General features: G+C 63.3%; 2 protein-coding genes across 2 annotated transcripts in view; one reads left to right on the top strand and one right to left on the bottom strand.

The window, feature by feature from the left end:
* The first annotated feature begins 3,396 nt into the window (after window positions 1–3,396).
* AP5Z1 (adaptor related protein complex 5 subunit zeta 1) lies at window positions 3,397–14,594 on the top strand. Its single transcript, XM_046668668.1, has 17 exons — window positions 3,397–3,512; window positions 6,432–6,569; window positions 6,677–6,863; window positions 7,307–7,448; window positions 7,559–7,671; window positions 8,136–8,307; window positions 8,668–8,808; window positions 9,111–9,148; window positions 9,314–9,476; window positions 9,904–10,082; window positions 10,842–10,984; window positions 11,338–11,478; window positions 12,173–12,284; window positions 12,624–12,721; window positions 13,306–13,438; window positions 13,518–13,732; window positions 13,990–14,594. Exons 1-17 carry the CDS (start codon window positions 3,472–3,474, stop codon window positions 14,258–14,260), a joined length of 2,427 nt encoding a protein of 808 aa, XP_046524624.1. The 5' UTR covers window positions 3,397–3,471; the 3' UTR covers window positions 14,261–14,594.
* Window positions 14,595–17,610: 3,016 nt separating this feature from the next.
* The window catches only part of RADIL (Rap associating with DIL domain), a 68,902-nt gene continuing 63,710 nt past the window's right edge, over window positions 17,611–22,802 (bottom strand). The window contains exons 10-15 of the mRNA XM_046666517.1: window positions 21,665–21,815; window positions 20,368–20,558; window positions 19,858–20,212; window positions 18,856–18,995; window positions 18,316–18,455; window positions 17,611–17,844 (exon numbers count right to left, since the gene is read on the bottom strand). Of these exons, the coding sequence (XP_046522473.1) occupies window positions 17,739–17,844; window positions 18,316–18,455; window positions 18,856–18,995; window positions 19,858–20,212; window positions 20,368–20,558; window positions 21,665–21,815 (1,083 nt within the window). The 3' untranslated portion in view covers window positions 17,611–17,738. The remainder of the gene's footprint in view (window positions 17,845–18,315; window positions 18,456–18,855; window positions 18,996–19,857; window positions 20,213–20,367; window positions 20,559–21,664; window positions 21,816–22,802) is intronic.

The following is a 22,802-nucleotide window of genomic DNA, read 5'->3' on the forward strand; positions in this document are numbered from 1 at the left end:
ATGAACTGTAAAGAGGCCAAACCAACCGAGGCTGCTTGAAGCGAGGCTGGCGGTTACCTCCGGCAGGGGAGGGGGCTGCTGACTGGAGGGGGCACAAGGCGCAGGGGAAGCTGGCAACGTCCCCTCTCCAATCCTGGCCGTGGCCGCACGGTTCACAGCAGTGGTGTGCTGGAGCCAGCTCACGAGAGCGGCTTGCGAAATCCTCAGGAATTTTGTGAGCCAGCTGTTAAACAAAGCCATTATTAAAATTTTAATAAATTACATTAAAAACAAAGGTACTAAGTACTCCATTCCTCACTTACTGCCATCTGACCGTTGGTCACCTGTGCTCTCCGGGTGACTCCCGTCCATTTATCTGGTGGGCAGACTGCTGCTGCCGCCAGTCTCCTCCCAGCTCTGTCCAGTGACAGCACGTCGGCCGCCTGAAACCAGCCATTGCTGGAGTGTTGCATCCCTGAAATTGTCAAACGTATAAATCACCCTCCTTCCAGGAGAGCCAGCTACCCGTTGACCAGCACACCCGAGTTAGAGAAGCGTGGAACACGGAGTTCGTTTAAGATTTGTGCACTTGCTGGACCTTTGACCTTAATAAAGACTTCCTTTTCAGCTCTGAAACCCATATTGGAACTCCCTTCCGGGCCTCCCATTTCCTAGGTCTAAATGCAGTCGCTTGGAATTTGATTCGTACTCGGTGGCTCAAGTAAACCAGGAAACTCCCACCAAAAACCGCGTGTCGTCGTTCAGCCGCTGTGGTAGCTTCAGCCCTGACCTCCTCTGCTCTGCAGCGTGACTCTGGGGCTGGCACTCTGTAGACCCATCTCTGCTCTGCCAGCCCCTCCCAGTCAGGCCGGCCCACGCGACACGGGCGCTCCAGGGGACCGGCAGGCAGGAGGATGCTTCCTGCTCCCGGCGACTTCCGTCCGCAGGCGTTCTGGCCACAGTGGTGGACTGCAGTCGAACTTCCGGCCCAGCAGGGCCGGCCACCTTGTGCCTCCTCCAGGGTCGAGTCAGCTCGGTGGGACCCCTCTGCCAGGCTCCACCCTCCTCCCCCTGTCCCCTCACTGTTAGGAGCAGCTGCTCTCCCTGCTCCCTCTCAGTTCTTCGATACTTGGTTGACAGTTCTTTACGTGGAAGCTTCTAATAAAATACCTGAGTGCCTTCCGTCTCCTGGCCGGCCGCCGGCTGACTCAGTGCCGACCTCACCCAGCCTCTGCGTCCGGCCTCTGGAACACCACTTGGGTCTGAAGCTAGAAAGCTTCTCCTAGGTTTCTTCCCACTTCTCTGGCCATCCTCAGCAGGCCGTGGACAGAGTGGCCACAGGCTTTGACCTGGAGTCCACCTGCCGGCTCAGTTCCCTCCTCAGCTTACAGGTGAGTGACTTTGGGCACCTTAACCACTTTTTTAGCTTCAGTCAACTCACCCTTCAAATGGTAGTAATAAAACTCTGCTGAGAGCGTCCCCCAGTTAGAGATCATGGACGTCCAGTGCTTTGCGTGCAGGCTCTCCATGGAGACTGCCGGGAGCCAGCTGCCCTTGTCGGTTCCTTTCCTCTTTACCCTGCGGCTCAAGGGTTGGGTGGGGGGGACCTCATTCCACAAGCTCCCTGGGCAGCAGCACCGTCCCGGCCTCGCTCACCACCGCTGGCCTCCATCTCTTGATCCTCAGCACCAGTCGCCCTCAACATCTCCACTTGGGCACCTGAAGGGCATCTCAGAACCACCGAGTCTGGAATTCCTGCAGACAGGTGCCTGGCCCGTGCTCCCTCTGTTCACCCCCCTGTCCTCCATTCAGGTGTCTTCTCTGTCCCTCCGAGGCCGCCCTGGCCCACCCATCCAAAGAACACCCAGCTCTCCCACTGCACTGCTCCGTTTTCTTCCACAGCATCTACCACGACAGGCTTGTGTGTAAGTTTGTATAGTTGATACCTGTCGTCCTCGTTGACTGTAAATTCCGTGACGGCAGGGGCTTGGCCGTCCCCGTTCACTCTTCCCAGAACCTAAAACACTGCCTCGCACAGCTAGGGACTCGTCACTGCTTGTCCACTAACCGCCTCCCCAGACCTCCCGGTCCTCTTCTGCCCCAGGGCCAAGTGCGTGGCAGCACGGGTGAGGCAGAAACCGAGGCAGAAACTGCTGCTGCCTTGCATTTCCCGTTCCTCCTCCCGCCCCCAAAGCTATTGCTCTCCAGGTCCTACAAACCCTAGCCCGGAGCGGTGGCTGAATCTGCCTGCTTCTCCATCCTCGTGGCCTTGACCTAGCTCGGCAACTGTTCCCGAACCAGGTTCGTTTTTGCCCGCCACCCGGAAAGCCAAACACCGAGACGACGAGACTGCAGCAGAGAGAGGGTTTAATCACAAGGCAGCCATGTGAGGAAGCGAGAGAACGAGTCTCAAATCTGCCTCCTCGAAAATAGGGACTCAGGGATATTTATGGGATGGGGCGCAAGGTGGGTCTGAAATGTGGAGATAGATGACCAGAGGCAGAAGGAGTGAGGTAATTGATGAGCCGCACAAGCAAGGTCAGACCTCCTGCCTCTACGTAGGACACATGCTCACAAAATGATGGTGTTGGCATGATCTGACAGTGGAGTTTATAGCCTCTTGACAGCAAAAGGTCACTTATCAGGCACCTGTGTGGGCCCGGTTGATGGGTTGGTGGTCTCAACCAGCCTGAACTGGACAAGGGGTCCTAATTCCTGGAAAACATCTCAAACACCCATTACTATGGGGACTCAGGTGGCCAGGGAGATGTTGTCTGTAGGAGCCTAGTGGGAGCCAGATAGCATATTGCCTAAGCAGCACAGTTAACAATGAGTGGGTTAAGCAGCTAAAAGTTGTAATTGCAAAAAAGAAAAAACCCAAATCATCCATGGCTAACTGTTTACCAGTTTCACAGCCTCCCCCTCTCCCCTGGACCACTGATGGCCCCAGCCCATCCCTTCTCTATCCCGCCCCAGACACCAGGCTCCCTGGGCGGCAGAAGCCACAGGCAGCAGCCTCCACGCGCTCCCAGTCCGAGGCCCACCCCTTTCGCACCCCTGTCCGCCTCCCTCCGGGCTCTCCTGGCTCAGGCCCCGGGAGGCTCCCTCCTAGGACCCCGCTGAGTTAGGCTGGGCCGCGCTGGTCAGCGGGACGGTCACCGCCCGCGTCCCCGCGCAGCCTGCAGGGCGGACGTGCTGCGGCCGGCCAGCTTCTAGAGTTACCGGACGTTCACCGTCCTCCCCGGGCCTGCGGCACCCCGGGCTGTGAAGCAGACCCCGACGGCCTGCGGGCACAGCGCGGGCCGAGCAGGAGCTTTAAAGCAGCGGGTACAGCCTGTGGGAGGGGCTAGAGGCACGTGGGCTGGCAGAAGCCCCGCCCAAGTCCATTGGTCGGCGGCCCGCCCACGTGACGCGGCACGTGACGCGACCCGGAAGCCGGCGGCGCTGCGGCCCTGCGCCCTGCTCCCGGCTCCCGGCGGCGGCGGCGGCGGGATGTTCTCGGCGGGGGCGGAGAGTCTGCTCCGCCAGGCCAGGTGCGCCGGCCCTTCCTGGGGGCGCCGGGGGCGGCCTGAGCGCGGGGCCGGGGCGCGGCGACTCCCAGGAGGCCGCCTGCTCCCGCTCCGGAGGCGGGGACGGGGAGACCGCGCCCGCCAGGCTCGGGGCGAGGAGGCCCGCGAGGGTCGAGCGGCCCCCGGAGGAGGTGGCGCCGGAGCAGCGCCCCAGTGGATGGGTGGCGATGGAGTGGGGTGGGACCCGCCGCTTGATTGGCCAAAGGCAGGAAGCAGGGTAGCTGGGAGCTGTCAGCTGCTGCAGGTCGGGAGCGCAAAGCTGCAGAGAGGCTCGGGGGCTTGGACTGAGCCGTGCGAGCTCCGTGCGCCAAGCTCAAGAGTTGGAACCATCCGAGGGCTTCGGGGAGCCGTGGAGGGTTTTGTGATTCAGAGAGATCGCTCTCCTGAGGACGCCCTGAGTGGTCTTCCGGCGGGGAGCTGACTCTGGGCTCCCCTAACTAGTCAGTAGCCCCTTCCTCACCAGCTAACCAGTAGTGGGAGAAAGCAGAATGTAGGCTAGAACCCAAACCCCACAGTCCATCAGACAGCCCAAGACTTGAGGGTACTTGTGTAAAAGAGGAAAATGCAGCCAGAACCACAAGCCCCTGGTGAACTTCAAAAAAAAAAAAAAACCTGAAAAGCAGGCTTCGGAGCTGGACCAGTGGGTGGGAAAGACTGGATGGCCGCGGACGCTGTGATTATAGGGCAGCAAGATCTTGAATGCACATTAGGGTCTAAAGGCTGTGGACAGGGCAAAAGTCTATGGTCAAAACAAGCCTTGAAAGTCTGTTAGGGAAGCATTTCATGGATTTGCAGCACCATCTCCCAATAAGTCCAACGTCGTCTGTCTGTTTTTCCATATTGGAGAAATAGTCCAATATTCAGGTTCCAGTATTCCAATTCAAGTTCACTTAAATTTAGGGGCTGTGTTAAGTGAAAAAATAGGTATCTTTCAATTCTAGCATCTCACTCAACATGCAGCAGGTTCACCCCAAAGTGCTTGCCAAGAGGCAGGTGAGAACTGAGACCCACTCAGAGTCCCATCGGGTTGACCCCTCCCAACTCACCTTCCGCTCAAGGTCACAAATTCAGGGAATGAAAGGCAGAAGGAAGAGCCCTCACTATTCAACTTTGTATTTCTGTCGCTCTGTCTTGGGTGGGTTGAAGGTAGGGCATGGGTAAATATCTGTAAGTAAAACGTATGAGGTATACAGTTTCTCTGTTAGATTTGAGGAGAGTTAAAAACTATCAGTTCTTACCAGTTTCCACTATATATTTTATTTTAATGAAACTTGTGATTTTTGGTGGCACTTTGAATGGCTAAGCTGTGGGAGTTGGGATTTGGAGTGAATTTTAGTTTCTCTCAATTTTTCAGAGATGGAAAGCAGGGGTGGGAAAAAGTCATCAGAAGCATTTCTTGTAAGCTGAAGAATAAGGGAAGAAAGGGGAGTGCACCAGGTCAGGGGAAGTTTCCAGAAGCGCAGGACAACTAATCAGAAGCTCGAGTGAGGCATTACCAGCCAGGGAAGGAGTCAGGAGCATTTCAGGCAGAGGGTCGGTGCGAAGGGTCAGAAGCAGGAGGAACAGGACTCGTCGGCTTCTGAAGAAGTGAGGAGGGCCGGGCCTTGCAAGGCTGGTGGCATCCGTACGAGTGTGGGTTTGAAAGCAGCGGGGAGCCAAGGGTTTGAGCAGATTGGCCTTTTAGGAAGAATCTTGTGATTTGGAGAGTGTCCTGGACGGGATTAATTTGGGATGAGGGGTCCCACCGTTCTGGGAAAGGTTCTCCGTCATAATTGCGAGACAGTCTGGTAGCTGCTCCCTCCGTCTCATTGTCACAGTCGGAAGCAGACCTGGACCCGGCCTCTCATCTTGCTGTCTCCCTCTCCTCGCCTGCGTGTGCCTTTTCTTTAGTTTGTGGGTGACTGGACCCGACTCTGGATAAATGAACTAAAACAATGCAGACCGTGGGGCGGGGGGTGGGGGGTGGCAGTGTTGAGGAGTGGTGGGGAGTCCATGGGGGTTACCTGCCAGCCTTCAAGTCAGAACAGGGAACACAAGAGGCCACCCCAGGCCCCCAGCTCCAGGTGTTCACCGAACCTTCTCATCAGCCCCAGAGGCAGGGGACACCCTTTCTCTTGGTTCAAAACTCCGGATTCCTGAGCTCAAGCTTGGGGGTGGTGGGTGAGGACACAGCTGGGTGAGGGCTTCTCTGAGAGCCCCCAAAGGTCCCTAGAACAGTGACTTGTTGGCAAGTTACCTTTCCTTGCCTTTTGGACTGAAATAGAAACCTACAACCAGGTTTCCTGTTGGAGACGTTGTCAGTATCTTACCTCATCGATGCTCAGTGGCTCCATTTTTTAACTAAACAGGTTAAGTCTTAGAGTCAGAAACCATAACTGGCTTGTCTTACCATGCATCATAATATTTACCCTTTAATATGTAAGATTTGAGTCTTGTTCCCAGAGGTGAAAGGCTCGCTGAAGGAATCTTATGAAAAGCAACTTGTCTTAGACTAAATTTCCCTTACTTTTGGATGAGACTCCTAAAGTCAATCGATTTACTTCTGCTCCTGAGAGAACACAATCTGAATGCGTGAGGCCTCTGTTAATGAGGTTTGTCATCGCAAACTGCTGGGGCCATGGTCTCCCCAACAGCCCTGCCTGGCAGGGGTGGGAGTGGCCCCGTACATCCTGGGTCCCAGGGAGCGAGGGGCCGGGTTGGGGAGCCAGCTGGTGGATTGAGTACAGAGGCGTCAAGGGCTGGTGGTCACTCTCCTCTCCCGACACCCAGCTTGCTCTGCTCAGTGGGGATTTTCCCCCAGCCCGAGAGTCATTCTCTTGCAGCTCAAGGCAGCCTTTCTGGGTCCCTCGATGCCAGGTCGCTGACACGGTCTTCTTCGCTTAGGGAGATCCCAGATGAGGAGCTGAAGAAGTTCTGTTCCCGGGTCAGCAAGCTGCTGCAGAAGGAGGACGTGGGGCCCGAGGCCATTGACGCCCTGCAGAGGCTCTTCCTCATCGTCTCGGCCACCAAATACAGCAGGAGGTGAGTGTGAGCATCTCTGGGGTGTGGCAGGCCCCAGGCAGGGGCACCCCGTCCGGGAGCTCTTGCGGTGGTGTGACGTGCCGCCTGCCGTGGTCTCGCCGTCCCAGGCTGGAGCAGACGTGTGTGGACCTGCTGCAGACCACGCTCTGCTCGCCCGCATGCCCCGAGCAGCTCCAGCTTCTCTGCGCCGCCATCCTGAGAGAGAGATCGCCCTGCGACAGCCTGCGTCTGTCCTGTGACCACGTGCAGAATGCGCGGCAGCTGAGTCTGGTGGCCTCTGTGCTGTTGGCCCAGGTAACGCAACTGTCACCATCTACTCGGCTGCCTGCCCTTTGGGCCCTGGGGCCTCAGAGAACCCGCAGGCCGGCCTGTGGTCCCCAAAGGGGCGCCGACTTGCCGCGCGGGCGGGCTCGGTCTGGCTTCCCCTTGCCTTTGACCGTTTTTATGGCTGCCTCGGCTGTGCCAGGACACCCGGCGCTCGGATTCATCTGGAATGAGCAGAAACACCTGCCTCCTCACCCTCCCCATCCCAACCTTCCCCCTCGTTTCTAGGGAAGTAGCTGGGACTCTGAAGGCTAATTCAGGCCTCACCATCAGAGGTGGCACTGTGACATCAATGACACTGATAGAGCGGCAGCCGTCAGAGTTTGGCAGTCCCCTTTCCCGAGATTTCAGAGGAAAAGACCTGTCCTTCAAGCTCTCAGGCGAGTCACATTCCACCTGCGTTGGGTTTGCAGGGTGACAAACAGCAGGTCAGAAGCGTGGGCCAGCACATCTTCCGAGTCCTCGAGAGCCGGCAGCCGGAGGGGCCCAGTCCAAGGCCCCTCCTTCCTGTTGTGACGAAGGTCATTGGCCTCGCCCCTGGCGCCCTCCAGGAAGGTATTCATCCTCCGCGGGCAGGCCTGAGGGCATGGCCTCTGTTGGCAGAGTCTGTGGGATGGAGCTGGTTCCCACGGCGCTGACCCCTCCCCCCCCCCCCCCCCCCCCAGACCAGACCAACCTGCTCAGCAAGCGACTGGTGGACTGGCTCCGCTACGCCAGCCTGCAGCAAGGGCTGGCGCACTCCGCGGGGGGCTTCTTCTCCACGCCCAGGGGCCGGCAGGTGAGCAGGAGACGCTGGAAGAACCTCCCTGTCCCTCGGCCGCTGTTGCCGGCCTTGCCCACAGCGTCCTGGCGCCTCCTGCTGCCCTGGTTCCAGAATGATCCCTCCTTTCTGATTCTCCTCAGGCGGGCGAGGGGGCGGTGCTTTGGGTCACACGGGGTCACAGCCCCCCAGCCCATGACGTGGTGCCTGTTGAGGCCCGGAGCCTGTTGGTGGGGCTCACTTATCCGACGGAGGGCCATATTGTTAACTCAGATGCCGGTGTGCACGCGCCTTACAAAGGGTGGGTGCTCCTAGTTTTAGAAGAGCGTGGACGCCCAGTTTGGTGCAAGGACAGGGCTGGGCAGGGGTGCACTCAGCCTCGTCTCAGCCCTCCCAAATACCTGGGAGCCTGCGGCCTTTCCCGGCCACAGCCCTCAGCCCAGGGGTCCTGCGACACCCCCATCCCTCCTTGCCTCCCGCAGCCGGGCCCTGTCACCGAGGTGGACGGGGCGGTGGCCACAGATTTCTTCACAGTGCTGTCCACGGGCCAGCACTTCACAGAGGACCAGTGGCTGAACGTGCAGGCCTTCTCCATGCTGCGGGCGTGGCTGCTGCACAGCGGCCCCCCGGGCGGCCCCGGCGTGCCCGACACAGGTGGGCTACAGGCTGGGTCGGGGGGACTGGGGTATCCCTGGGTTACGTTGGCCGCTTGGCTGAGCTGCTAGGCTCCCAGATATGTCGGGAGCCAGAGTTATCCTGTAGGGGCAGAGGTCACAACGTTGTTCGGGCAGCTTCACTGAACTCCCCCTCTGCAAGGCGGCCAGTGGTTTAGACCATCTGGACCCCTGGGGGGGAACCCAGTGTCACTGAGGGCGTAGATGAGGGTGACGGCGGCTGAGGCCAGGCAGGGAGCCCAGTGCCATGTCACCTGCAACGGTGGCTCTCTTCCCACCCTTGGGCCGGGCCGGCCGGTCCTCACAGGCTCTCCTGCTGAGCGCCTGTCCTCTCTTCCAGACGACAAGTCGGAGCTGGAGGGCTCCACCCTGTCCGTGCTCTCGGCCGCCTCCACCGCCAGCCGCCTGCTGCCCCCCCAGGAGCGGCTGCGGGAGAAGGCCTTTGAGTACTGCCAGCGCCTCATCGAGCAGAGTAACCGCCGTGAGTCCCGGTGCCCCTCCACGGGGGCTGCCTCGGCTGCTCCAGGGCGGCTGCTGTTTTCTGACATCAAGCCCCGGGAGCTCGGCCTTGGGCAGCACCCGTCCTGGGCTCCTCTGGGCTGCATCCCTGGCCCAGCAGGCATCAGACTCCAGCTCCCCTGGGAGGGGCGGCTCTTTGCCTGCCCTGTCTTGTCCCTCTGCTCCTGGTGGTGGGGTCTCTCCTCCAGCTTCCAGAACACAGTGTGCCTTCTCATTGGCCTGTGATGCTGAAACAGAGACCAGCTGACCTTCTTCCTCCCCCAGGAGCCCTGAGGAAGGGAGATGCTGACCTGCAGAAAGCTGTAGGTGCCCAGAGGGGCGGGGGAAGAATGGGGGGCAGGGGAGCAGAGGGGCTGGCGGACCGGGGGGCAGGGGGGCTGGAAAGACCTGGGGGCAGGAGGGCAGGGGGGCAGGGGGCGGCCAGGGGCTCGCACCGGCTCCTCTGAGCAGCCTGGGCGTCCCCGCAGTGCCTGGTGGAGGCGGTGCTGGTGCTGGACGTGCTCTGCAGGCAGGACCCCTCCTTCCTGTACCGCACCCTCTCCTGCCTGAAGGCCCTGCACGCGCGGCTCTGCGGGGACCCGGCGTGCGTGCGGGCGCTGCTGCCCGTCGCCCAGTTCTTCCTGAACCACGGTGAGCCCCCTTGGCCCAGTCCCGGGGCGGCCCTCTCTGCGCGTGGCCCCCCTCCTCCCTTTGTCTGTTGGTCAGCGCTGCTTTGACCCACTGGACCGCCAGCACTGGGCGGCTGGGGCGGGGGGGGGAGGGGATTGTGAAGTGCATTTACGCAGGGAATTCAAATGCTGTCAACTTCCTGTCGATCTCAAAACTCTCTTTGCCGTGAGAGTTCCTGACAGTTTCCGGAAGGTGCCATGAAACCAGCCCCTTCCTGAGAACGGTCACATCGTGTTGCTAGGCGTGGCTGGGTGACACTCGTGGCCGTGAAGCCTGGCCCGAGACTGCAGGCCACCCCCCCCCACCCCTGGCAGGAGAGGCATCCACGGGTCGGGCCGGCTGCTCCTCGGGCCTCCCGCCCTGACTCCCTGGCCCCCGTGCCTCTCAGGGGAGGCAGCCGCCGTGGACACCGAAGCCATCTACCAGCACCTGTTCACCAGGATCCCCTCCGAGCTCTTCCACAGCCCCATGCTGGCCTTCGAGTTTGTCCAGTTCTGCAGGGACAACCTCCCCCTGTTCGGCAGAAGCCTCAGCATCCTCAAGTTGAGCTTCCCCAATCTCTTCAAGGCACGTGCCATTGTCCTGGGGCCGGGGCGGGAGCTGGGGGCTGGGGCGGGGGTGCGCTGGGCCCCCCGCTCTCCCCTCTGCCCTCGGGGCCTCCGGGCGGGTCCTGGCTGTGACCACAGGGCCTGGTGGCTCCCAGGCCTCGGGGGAGGTGGCCTGGACCACAGGGCAGAGAGAGGTGTGGGCGGCCCGGGCGTCCACACATGACGTATAGACAGCGTGGCCGTCAGGGGAGCCTCGCGCCTATCCTCCTTAGGCAGGCATCGTAGGGCCCAACTGTGGGTTAGCACCCACAGAATCCGTGCGGATTGAGCATCCTCGGATCTCCACCTGGGAGCCCTGCCTCCTGTGTTCAACCCTCTGGTACTGGTGGCTTTTGATGGCTCATTGGGGACTGGCACGTCACCACATGACCTTTTCAAAATCAATTGGAGACTTTGTCCTTTAATCAGAGAAAAGCGATGAGAAGTGGAAAGTGACCGATTTAATTGTTGGTCCGAAAGGGAACGCAGAAGCGAAAAGAACAGCGAAGGAAAAAATCGAAGGGGTATTTTCAGACACATGGGTCACAGTGAAACATGGCAAGGTGGAGGGACCAACGCGGACGCCCCCTGCCAGATGGCAGCGCACCCGTGACGGCAGCCGTGAGGTCATGACCGGCTCTCCCCCTCTGCAGCCGGCCCCTAGGCGCCTGCTGCTGGGCTGCACACACCACCCTCGGCCTCCCGGCTCCCACCCGAGCTGCCCTGCTTGTCCCCGCAGTTCCTGGCCTGGAACGGCCCGCCCCTCACCTCTGAGTTTGTGGCGCTGCTCCCGTCGCTGGTCGACGCCGGCACGGCTGTGGAGATGCTGCACGCGCTGCTGGACCTGCCCTGTCTGACCGCGGCCCTGGACCTGCAGCTCAGGTGACCTCTTGGTCCCCACTGCCAGCCCCGCCTGGTTGTGCATGCCCGGCCCCTCCTCACCGGTCCCCCTGCCCGGCCAGCACGGCCCTCCTTCTCTCTCCCCCGGCTCCTCTCTGCTGTGTGGAGTGAGCTGCCTGCCAGGCTGAGCACCTCTCTGTGGCTCCTGGTCGCCCACAGACGCAGCCCCAGAGCCCTGGAGCCCTCAGCCCGTCTCCCACTCAGCGGGCCCCTGCCCCACCCTGTGGGCGCCAGACCCCCAGGCCCTTCCTGGTTACCCGGGGGCTCATCGCTGACTCAGGGCACCATGGAGTTACCGTAACGTCAGCCCGGCCTTGGTGGCTGTCCCCTCACAGGTTGTCACAGGCTGCATCCGAGAGGCCGCTCTGGGACGCCTCCCTCAGGACCCCCGCCTGCCTGGAGGCCTTGCGCGACCCGCGGTTCCAGGGTCTCTTCCAGCACCTGCTGCGTGCCCAGGCCGCAGGAACCACAGAGAGGTGGGGGCTGCTCGGGCGGGGACCCCAGGGTGGGCCTCAATGCTGGGCGCCACAGGCCCCACGGCCCCGCTCAGGGCTCAAGAGCACCCTGAGGGTTCTGCGCAGCCGGAGCCCACTCTTGGGGCAGCCAGGCCCTGGTCGCCACCCTGGGCCTTGTGCCTGCTGACCTGGAGAGACAGCCTTGTCACCCCACCACACAGGTGCTGGCCATGTCGCCAAGTACTCGCTGGGCACCGGGCCTCGTGCTCAGCTCTCTGTTCCCAATTCAGTCCTCATAACCCCGCGAGATAGGCGCTGTGTGGACTCCATTCGACGGGGAGAAACTGAGGCATAGCACAGCTTAGGAGCAGGATGGCCAGGACTGGAACAGGCCTGCTGACCCCAGGCCCGGGCAGCGGCAGCCCTATGCCAGCCCTGCCCATGTCCCGTGGACACAGGCTGCCCGGAGGAGCGAGTGGCTGATGACAGGAGTGAGGCTCGGCAGCGTGGGATGTGCATGGTGACAGGGCCACCTCCTCTGATGGGGTGATGCAGGCACTGTCAGATCGCGGTCCAGGCCACAGCCCACCGGCCGCCTCCCTTCCTGCAGCCCCGGCCTGGGGCTCACCCGGTCCCCCTGTTCAGAGCGAATCCGCGGGCACCGCTGGGCCAGGGACGGTGGGGGTGGCGCTCAGCAGGCCACCTGTGTCCCCAGGTTAGCACCGCTCCACCAGCTGCTGCAGCCCCTGGCCGGCTGTGCCCGTGTGGTCCAGTGCGCCGAGGCGGTGCCCACCCTGCTCCAGGCCTTCTTCTCGGCGGTGACCCAGGTGAGCCCCCCCTAGGCCCCATCCCCCAGCCTCACACCCCCAGGCAGAGGGGCTGCCCAGAGCGAGGGCTGTGGCCTTGCCCTCGCCCTTTGCTGAGCTTCAGCTGCCCCGGTGGCAAGAAAGGCTAATCTGCGGAGGATCGTGGGAGTCCCCGTGCAAGGGCTGCACCGGCCAGCCCCGGCCAGGGTCCTGTCCCTCCCATCTGGCCCGGCCCCGCCCCAGACAGGGGGCACATGAGCAGCCTCGGGGCGAGCGGAAAGAGCCAGGGCCAGAGTGGCTGCGGCAGAAGATGCTGTTGGCTGGGGTGGCACTGAGCCGGCCTCTTGCTCTGGACCGCAGTTCGCCGATGGGGCCCTGACCACCCAGCTGGCGCTCCTGCTCCTGGAGAGAAGCGACTCACTCTTCCAGGTCCCCCAGTACGAAGCCCGAGTACACAGGTGTGTCCCCGCTGTCGGCCTGTGAGGCTTCACCCCTCCCGCAGCTCGAGGGCCACGGCCCTGGAGCTTTCCCTGACCCCACAACTTGCTCGGCACAGCCCCGACTCCCCGCTTTCTCCCTGGGGTCACTGCAGCACCGCTCTCCCTGGGCGGGGCCTCGGCCCCTCTTCCAGCTGTCCCCAGCAGTTCACATCCTGCCACCCCCAGCACCCCCCCCAGACCCAGCCCGGGTGCTTCCTGGGTCACTGCACAGACTCCCCTGTTCCCAATCCAGAATGTTCCTGTGTCCGTCCCTCCTCTCTCAAGCCTGTTATCTTCAGCACTGGCCTAAGTCCCTCTTCCGTGGAGGTTTTCAGACCATCTGTGACCCTTTCTGAGGGCCTGATACAAGCAGGCATGTCCCCACTCCCATCTCGGGCCTTGGACCGAGGACAGAGCGGCCCAGCCTCCTCCCAGTAGGCCATAGGTTACTTCAGGGGCTGAAGGAGCCTGTCCTGTCCGCCCCTGTTTCTTGTTCTGGATGAGGGGCCGTGGGTCTGGGGTCTCCAGGGGCCTGCCGCAGCCCACGAGTGTCCTCCCGGCAGAGTGCTGAGCTCCCAGTTCCTGGTCCTGTGCAAGCTGCACCCCTCCCTGGTGGTCGAGCTGACGAAGGAGCTCCTGGAGTTCGTGGGCAGCGGGCGCGGCATCCACGGCACAGGGAGCATGCTGACCTCCGTGGTAAGGCCACCCCGCTGCCGCCCGGCCCTCTCCCGACCCCGGAGGCCCGGCCGGGGGCTGAGGCGCTGTGCCCCCGCAGGTGTGGGCCATCGGCGAGTACCTGTCGGTGTCCTGGGACCGGCGCTGCACCGTGGAGCAGATCAACAAGTTCTTTGAAGGCCTGGAGGCCCTGCTGTTCGAGGTCACCCAGTCCCGCCCCTCTGCCACCCTGCCCAAGTGTCCACCCCAGGTCATCACTGTGCTCATGACGACGCTGACCAAGCTGGCCTCCCGGAGCCAAGACCTGATCCCCAGGTACTGGTCAGGGTCCCCATGGGGAAAGCACAAGGGCTCAGGGGTCTGCCCTGGCCCAGGCGCCCGGACACAGGGTCAGCAGCACAAGGTTCCGGTGGGCGCAGGTGGCGTGGGCTGTGTTGGCACTGTCACCCCACTTCCCCGAGCTAAAGCCACACTAGCTGGGTGTCTCGGGCGGCTGGGCCCCTCCACAAGACCCTTTTGCACGGGAGGGGTATGTCTGCAGCTGACTGGCCTGGGGCCCCCCGTGTCCCCAGGGTCTCTCTGTTCCTGTCAAAGATGAGGACCCTGGCCCAGAGCCCGGCCACGAGCTCCATGCACGGTGAGGAGGACGCGGGCGCCGTCCGCACGCGGGCCACCGAGCTGCTGAACCTGCTGAAGATGCCCAGCGTGGCCCAGTTCGTGCTCACACCCAGCGTGGAGGTGTCCCAGCCCCGCTATCACCGCGACACCAACACGGCCCTGCCCCTGGCCCTGTGCACCGTCAGCCGGCTGGCGGAGAAGGAGGCGGGCCTCCTGCCGGGGTGAGAGGACGGCCACCAGGACTGAGAGCCTGAATCAGGGCAGGCTGAGGCTTTGTGATCCGAGAAGAAATGAGGAGGGCGTTAGGCCCAGGGAGGACGCTGGGGGGTCTTGGTCCTCAGCGCTGGGCGGGGCTGTCCCGTGCACACCCATGGGTGCTTGTGTCTGTAAACCCTTTCTCCTGTGACATGCTGAGCTGCGTGGTGCGACAGCTCTGACTTGTGGCTTTAGCTGGACGGCAGCTGCCTGGTCTGTGTCCTGCTGTTCCTTGTCTGGGGGCAGTTGGGGGCCGGAAGAGGTACAGCAAAAATAAATCCCCTTTAACAAGGATCTGCGTGAACAAGGCAAGGCTGTTCCATTTCCCTGCACCCAGGGGAGAGGGCCGGGTGTGGGTGGTGCTGCTGGGCCCGGAGAGCTGGCTGTGGGCACGTCAGGGGCCCTCGCACGGCCAGGTTGGACGCCCTGGGGCTGTCCCTTCCCACTCAGTGCCGACGCGTAAGGCCACCCTGGTGTCCTCGATGTCCTAGAAACAACAGCTCACTGAGACAGGCTGTCAGGAGGGAAGGAGCGTGAGTCTCCCAGAGGTGCTCGCTAGCCCTGGGGAAATGCGTTCGCTCAGTGTTCTTCAGTCACCTCCTCAAGTTCCTGAATGACCTGAAGATGCAAGGCTGGAGCTCCGAGACCTGCAGGGTGGCCTGGAGGTGCTGTCACCTCTGCAGGCTTTGCAGCCTCCTGCCACTAGGAGGGAGGGCAGGCCAACCAAGGGGGGTGCTCCCGCGGTGGGGCTCACGGAGCCCCTGACACCTGCGGCCGCGAGCCTGGTCCAGAGCCGAGCCGGGTCGCTTTGGTAATATCCAAGCGGGGCAGACCCGCTGGGTGTGGAAGGGCAAGAAACGTGCCCCCGGCCCCGGCCCCACCGCTTCCATCCACTGGGGGTCGAGTCCGCTTCCCGCCTGTGGATCAGAGCCGCCCGGCGCGAGGACGGCCTCGGCCACTAGGTGGTGCTGCTGCACCGCCAGCCTCGCGCCCCGCCCGCCCGGCTCTGGCCCCGCCCCCAGGCTCCGGCCCCGCCCCCAGGCTTCGCCCCGCCCCCCCGCCGCGTGGCTCCTAGGAAGCGCGGGGAAGAGGCGGGGGCGGAGAAGGCGGGTGGGCCGGGCCCGCGGTGACCGCGGAGCTGGCGGGGAGCGCCGCCCCTGCCCTGCCCGGCGTCCCGAGGGGTGAGGCGCGCGGGGCCGAGCAGGCGAGCGCCGGTGCGGCAGCTCCCTAGGACCGCGGACCCTCCCGGGATGCGGCGGCGCCGGCCTGCGAGCCCCCGCGCCGCGTGCCCCGGACGCGCAGACCCCGGCCCGCCCGACCCTGCACGGCCCTCGGAACTGAGGTCTGTTCATCTGGAGAAAACTCTGTCGCTTGTGCCAGATGCCTGGGGAGCTACTTTCAATTAAGCTCGACTTGGGGTGTTTTCAGATTATGATGGTTGTACGTTGGCTCGCAAGCCCGCATCAGAACTCGTTTGTGAAGACAGCCAAGGCCCATCCAGAAACTCTCCCTTCCCATTTCCTTTGAGGGCCGACTTTCGGTCCAGAGTCAAACAGCCCGACTTCAAACCCTGTGGCAGTTCGCTCCTACCAAGAGGAAGATGAATCACGGGTGTCCGTGTTCCCTCCCCTGGGGCGCGGTGCGGTCCACACCCGCGCAGCGGCCCCATGGGGGGAGATGCCTCCCCGCCCACTGGCCGTGGGCTTGGCCATCAGGAGGCAGCAGAAGGGACCGAGGCTTGAAATGTGCTTGGCGGCGGGCTTGCCTTCCTGCCCTCTAGCCCTTGCCACCTGTAGGTCCAAGAGGACAGGCCGCGTGGGGACAGCCCTGGCCTCCCCTCCCCGGCCGGTGCAGCCAGCTCCAGCTGCTGAGCGAGAGGACACGCTGTTTTCAGACGCCGAGCTGTGTGGTTTTTCTGGCAGCATTACTGTGAGGATGCTGACTGAGGGAGAAGACCACATTCCCCCTGCTCTGGTGTCCTCGTCTGAAAGATGGGGACAGTCACAGCACCCGCCACCACAGAGAACCGCCGTGCGCCCTGAGTGTGTTCACACCCGTGAAGCGCCGGGCATGCTCTGCACACGTGAGCTCTGCTCAGGTCCCCTTTCTCGGGGCCCAGCCCTTCGGGCACTCGGGAGTTACAGGGTCCCCCACTCGCCCGCAGCTTGGGACAGCTGAGCCCCCGTCACCTCCACCCAGCAGAGGAGTGGAGAATTGTGGCCACGAATTCCACAGGCCTTCGGCCCGCTGCCAGCCTCTCTCGACTTGGGCCATCTTTTCAATTTGGGTTCTAAGGCTTTCTTTTCTTTTGAGTTCAATGATATGTTCAAAATGACTTTAAAAGATGCATTTTATCCAGCATTTTGGGAACTCAGTGGTGGCTGCAATCTTGGTGCCTCAGTGGAACTGCCGCGAAGGCCCAGGGCCCACACGCGGGCGCCTCTCTCCAGCGTGAGCAGGGGCAGCACCAAGCTGCAGGTCCAGGCTTGGAACAGAACTCCGACATGGCTCCTCGCAGCCGGGCTGCTCCAGGAGGCCCTTTCGACGTGAGGGGTGCGTCTGCAGCTGACTGGCCGGGACCCCCTGGTCCCCAGGGTCTCTCTATTCATGTCAAAGGGGAGGACCCTGGTCCAGAGCCCGGCCGCGAGATCTGAGCACTGTGAGGAGAATTCGGGCGCCGTCCACATGTGGGCCACCGAACTGAAGATGCCCAGGGTGGAGGTGTCTGAGCCACGCCATCACCCTGACGCCAACACGGCCCTGCCCCGGGCCATGCGCATGGCTGCCTGCTGGCAGAGGGGGTGGGCCTTCTGCCGGGGTGAAGGGGCGGCCACCAGGTGGACGCCAGCCAGGCAGCAGATTAAGAGCCTGGGGCCGGCCAGCCTGGTATTAGGGCCAAGCTGCAGCTTTAGTGATGAGAGGGAATCGGGAGGGGCGTGAGGCCTGGGGATCCGGGAGGGTCCGAACTCTCACTTATAACCTTCCGGGGGTTTCTGGAACCTCTCAGGACTGTGCTGAGCACGTGATTACCAAGACAAACTACATTCTGCCTGGGGGCTCCAGCCCTTCTCCTGGGGTGTCCCCCAGGCTCCATTACAATGACCCTCGTGTCCTCCTGGGGTATCTCCTGCCCTGGCCGGCAGGGGAGTGGGTCCCCCGGAGCCCCGGAGCCCCTCTGGGCCCTGGGGGAGCTGGCAGGCTGCCACACTCTAGGAATATGAAAGATAGTTTATTGAATCTATGCTTCTCCATTAAAATCTCCAAACATAAAGCTCTGTAACAAACAGCACGACTGTCACCCGTCATATAAATAAAATATACACTGAGATGTACATTATCCACAGGGCGAGGAGCGGCCCGTGCTGAAGGTGACGGACGGACCACAGGGACCACCTGGAGGAGGTGGCGGGCCAGGTCGAACCTCGGGGCGCAGGGGCACCAGGGCCACCTAGGGAGGGGGTGGGCGGAAGCGGATCTTCTTGGCTGTTTCCACGTCCGACTTGGCAACCAGAAACCGCATCTTCTGTCCGCCGTGCCGGATCAGGTCCACAGCCCTGCAACCCAGCGAGGGGCGGAGGGCGGCTAGATGAGCTCACTGGGGCTGGGCCAGCCCCTGGGTGGGCAAGCCTCCGGAGGGGACCCCGCCCTCCACCCCCAGCTGTCACCCTGGGCTGTGTGTGAGGGCCCAGCCATCGCCTGCTTCCCTCCCTCCAGGAGGGGTGTGGTGCTCCTACAGCACAGGCGACATGGTTAGAGTCAGCAGCCCTGGGCCCCCTGAGCTGTGACAGCAGCAGGAATCACAGGTCCATGAGGTGCAGCTTGTGCCACCTGGTCCAGAGCCCTCCGCCCCCCGGAACAAGGGCAGGGAAGGGAGAGGCGGCCTCAAGGAGCCAGGCCAGAGGTTCCTCCCTTGTTCCTCTCTAGAATGCTAGGGTAATGGCAGGACCTCTCCCGGGATGGGGAGGAGTAAGCCAGGCTGGGCCGGCGGTGGCCCTGCCCTGGCTGAGCTGTGAGCGGGGAGGTACCTCAGGTAGCTGACGCCCATCAGGCTGCTGCCGTTCACCTCCAGGATGCGGTCCCCCAGCGACAGCCGGCCATCGGCCGCTGCAGGGCTGCCCGGGAGCAGGGTCTGGATGTAGAGTCCGGGGGCCCCCAGGGGCGTGTGCTGGGGAGAAGCACAGGCCTCAGGACATGCTGGTGTTCCAGCTAAGGCCACCTCAGTCCCCTCCTTGGCCGAGAGGCCTGGCCTGGCCAAGGCAGGGCTCACTCATGTGGTCATCAGTGGGTCTGCAAGGACAGCACTGGACGCCATCACTGTCCCCAAAGGCCCAGGACAGACACCCCGAGGTCTGAGGATGGAGGCGGAGATGAAAGGTTGGGGGAAGCGGCTGCTGCCTGGGAACCTTTCCCTTTGCTCAAATTATGCGGAGATTCCCCCCCAAGGACCCCAGTGCCAAGCCCTCGGTGGGCCTGCCCACATTCCTCCCCGGCGACAACGCCACTGTGGGCCTATCTTTGGTAGCAGGAAGAGCCGGGGGCCTGCAGGGAGCGGCGATGCCACTCACCATGCCGTCAATTAGGCCCATCCCCAGCCCTGAGGGGCCTCGCTCCAGCTCCACCATGAAGACGTAGCAGAAGTCATCTGTGCTAGAGCTGCAGCTGGAGGGGACCGGAGGGGGCTCGTCTGCAGGCGCCGCACAGCCTCCTGGGGGCGGGAAACAGTGCAGTGGGTGAGACTGCTGTGGCAGCCGTGCCAGCGCCTGTCCCAGGAGTCAGGACCCAGGGACGTCCTGCTCGGCGGCTGCTCCGGAGGGAACAGTGCTCTCATAGCCCCAGCAAGGTGCCCGTTGGGGCAGAACGTCGGTGACAGGGTTGGGCCCATCTGTGGGTGGCCCCTCCGTCCCCCTGCGGTTGCCCCAGGCCAGGCCGGCTGTTTCCAGGGGGCTGAGAGGTGGGCTCTGCTCAGGGCATCAGGCAGAGCCGGGTGTGGTGTGGAGCCACCTCCCGACAGCCCTGGGGGCTCCAGGCCCAGCACGCCAGCTCTGCTGCTCCCGCCTCTGCAGGAGCACCGAGGACGCAGGGGTCAGCACGCGCTGCCAAGCTCCATGCCTGGGACCGTGGGCCCAGGGGCTGCTCCGCCCTTCGCTGCCCTTCCAGCCCGTCCAGCTGCACGTGCACACAAGAGACACACACACATGCCCACACACAGCCACACACACTCGCCCTGCCTCCTGGTCCTCCACCCCCAGAGGGCCCGGGCCTGCCTCGCCCTCCTCCTTGGATCCCTGGCCCTTGCATCTTCTCTGAAGCCCAGCACATATCACCTGGGTCCCCTTCCTCTGCCCTGTGCGGAGCAACTCTCTTAGTCCCACGGACGGACGGCTACGTGTGGCCCAGCCGCCCTGCGCCCTCCTGTGGGCCCTGGAGCCTTTCTGACTGGCGCCCAGGGCTGCCGGCATTCGTGGCAGGTACTGGAAGCCCAGGCTGAGTGTGCACCAGGCCCCTGCGATGGAGTGACCCAGAAGGACCTGCCCAGGAGCCGGGAGGGGCCAGGGGCTGGGCCTCACCTTCCAGAGCGGCACCGCGGGAGCCGCTGGGCCCGTTCCTCCTCCGTTCCAGGGGCGAGTTCCCACGGGTGCCACCGCCAGGCTCTGGCCAGTCGGGGACAGCGGGCTCGAGGCCGAGTGGGGTGCTGGGCGGCGTGAGCAGGCACGAGGAGTCTGTGTGCGGGGGGCCGGCCTGGGGGCCCCCACGGCTCACGCAGCCAGGCTGCCTTCCCGGAGGGCCCTGTGCCCGGGGAGCCACAGCAGAAGGCAACGGGTGCACCAGGCCAGCGTCCCGGGCTCCCCTCCCGGGGTCCCTGGAAGCCACGGGGCAGCTCTGGCCCTCGGGGTGCCCCTCAGGGGCGGGGTGGTGCGGGCCCTGGTGGGAGAGGAGGACGGCTAAGCAGCAGCCTTCCCACGTTGGGGGAGACCTGAGAGCCCCAGCCTGCGGCAGCCGTACCCAAAGCGCCCAGAACTCCCGGGGCCCTGGAGCCCCGGAGCCCCCCTGAGCTCCGCCCCGGGCGCGGCCGGTACCTCAAGGCCCTCGGGCTGGGAAGGCCCCCCGCCGGGGCCGGGCTTGCTCCGCAGGCTCCAGAGGAAGTGGCGGATGTAGAGAAGGTGCTGGTAGATGCTGTCGTCCGGGCAGTCGGCTTCCAGATCCACCTGGAAGCCCTCGCTCGGCAAAACGATGGGCGGGGGGTTTTCATAGGACTCCAGGACATCCTCTGCGGTGGGGACGGGGACAGCCTGAGGGCCTGGCCCAGGGGTAGCTGCCCACCCCTCGCTTGCCCAGATGCTCCCGCCCCCCCCGGACGCCGTGGGAACCCAGGGACCAGCAGGTTGACCTACCCAGGAGATGGGTGGGGGGCATCCAGGCCAGGGTGACCCACCCAAACTGTGCTTTCGTCCCTACTGAACCCCAGTGACCACCCCGGAGGAAGCCCAAGGCCCTGCCACCTGGAGCTTGTGCCCCACCCCCAACTCCCCCAGCTCCTGCTGGCCGCGCGGCACCTGAGGTCGCTCAGCCTGAACCTCTGCGCCCCGAGCCGACACTGCGCCTCCTGGGGCTCCCAGAGCCCATGCTGACTACGTCCCCACTCAGGTCACACGGCCCATGTGCACGGGGATCTCTGGACAAATGTGAGCACCTTCCAGACAGCACAACTGGCACCCACACTGCGTCCTCGGCTCGGCCCAGAGCCGGCCCTGCGTGGGCCTCGGAAATGACCCTGTAAATGGGGAGGGCCCCAAGTGTCCTCCTCAGAGACAGTGTCTGTGTCCCACCCAAGCCCCAGGTGACCCAGGCACGCGAAGAAGGCACTTGAAGCCTGGTCCTGTCTGTATCTTCTACGGCCCTTTAATTTCCCACTGTGCCTGTTATGATGTGTGTAATGCTAACGATAGAGGCAGGTGTCTAACTTATCAAAGTACACCCGTATATACGTCCATCCGGATCCACATGTGTCGCGTGTGTCTTATGTGGCAAGCGTGCTCAGCCTGCGCGATGCCACCCGGTGTGGACCCCGTTCTCTTCCTCGTGGGCCGGGCACGGGGTCAGGCCCCAGCCTCAGGCTGGATGAGGGGCGAGGGGGACCTTTGACCTGAGCCTGCAGCTTGGAACCTGGCCATGAACTGTGGGCTCCTTAACCCCCAGCTGTGGAGATCCGCAGGTCCCCAGGTAGGGGACAGGGCAGGGCACCGAGGAGGCAGATGGCCCAGGGCAGAGGTGCCAGATGCTCTGGGGGCACCTCCAGGGAAGTCCCCCCAGAGGCTCCCCTGCCCCCGCCCCGGCCCCAGGGCGCTCTGCTCCTGCCCCGAGGAGGGGGCTCACCTGATTTGAAGGCATCAGCGCTGTCCTGGGCACCCGGCTCCCAGGCACTCATGGGGCCCATGGCTGAGGCCAGCTGGTACTGAGTCAGTAGCCGGTGCAGCTGCGCCGGGCTCAGGGCGGGGAACGCAGCCCGCAAGTTTGCCCAGCTCATCTGGGTGACAAGAAGGAGCTCATGGTCAAAGGCCCCGGGGGGCACCGCCCCACCCCAGGGAGGGCCTGCCCTCCGGTGCTCTGGGGCTTTTGGACCACACGCTCCAGGCCAGCACACGGGCCCCTAGTGTCCGCACGGGACAGTGAGGCCAACGAGGGGGCAAGGTCAGTGCAGTGGGGCCATCCCACAGCGGCGGCTCACCCCCACTGCCTCGTGGGCGTCCAGTGGCCGTTCCCGGGAGAGGCTAGCGGGCACCACCCCGAGTGCCCGGATCACTGAACCCGCCCCTCATCACATCACCTCTCATGGCCGAGAAGTGAGGGAAGAGACTCGGGGAAAGTGGAGATGAAATAGGATCCTGGCCTCGTACCTCTGAAGGGAAACCAAGTAGGTTAGAGCCCTGCGTGGAGGCAAGAACTGAGTCATCGAGGTGACGCTCGAGCCTGGCTTTCCGAGCCCAGGATGCGGAAAGCTTTCTTAAATAAGACAGACAGTGCGAGCTGGAGGAGAAGGGTGGACGCGTATCATTAATTATACTGGTGCAGTCACCCTGCGACGTCGCCCCGTCATCCTGGGACCCCTCTCCTGTCTTGTTTTCTGGACCCCCTTTCCCGCTCTCTCAGCTTACCCCCTCATTTCTGAGACAGAGCCTCTAGGAGCTTCCCAAACAGGATGCGCTGGAGGAGCACCAGGAACCTCGTGTGTGGCGAGGCGTCCCCACTCTGTTGTCACGCTCCGTGACAACGTGGCTGGTCCACACCTGCAGACCGGAGGCTGACTCGCTCCAATCCTGGAAGGTGTCTCCTGTCTTCCAGCTTCCCGTGCTGCCCCTGAGCCGTCGGGAACATTCTGACCACCGATCCTTGGGATGGGTCTGGTTCTCTTCTCTGGAGGGGAGCCTCGGGGATGCTCTGCATGCTCTGCCCTGAGTCCCCGAGGCTGGCATGGGTGGCAGTCCCCTTCAGCTCTGCGTGCCCTGCCCTGAGT

Source organism: Equus quagga, chromosome 7 (assembly GCF_021613505.1).
Source record: "Equus quagga isolate Etosha38 chromosome 7, UCLA_HA_Equagga_1.0, whole genome shotgun sequence".
Classification (NCBI taxonomy): Eukaryota; Metazoa; Chordata; class Mammalia; order Perissodactyla; family Equidae; genus Equus; species Equus quagga.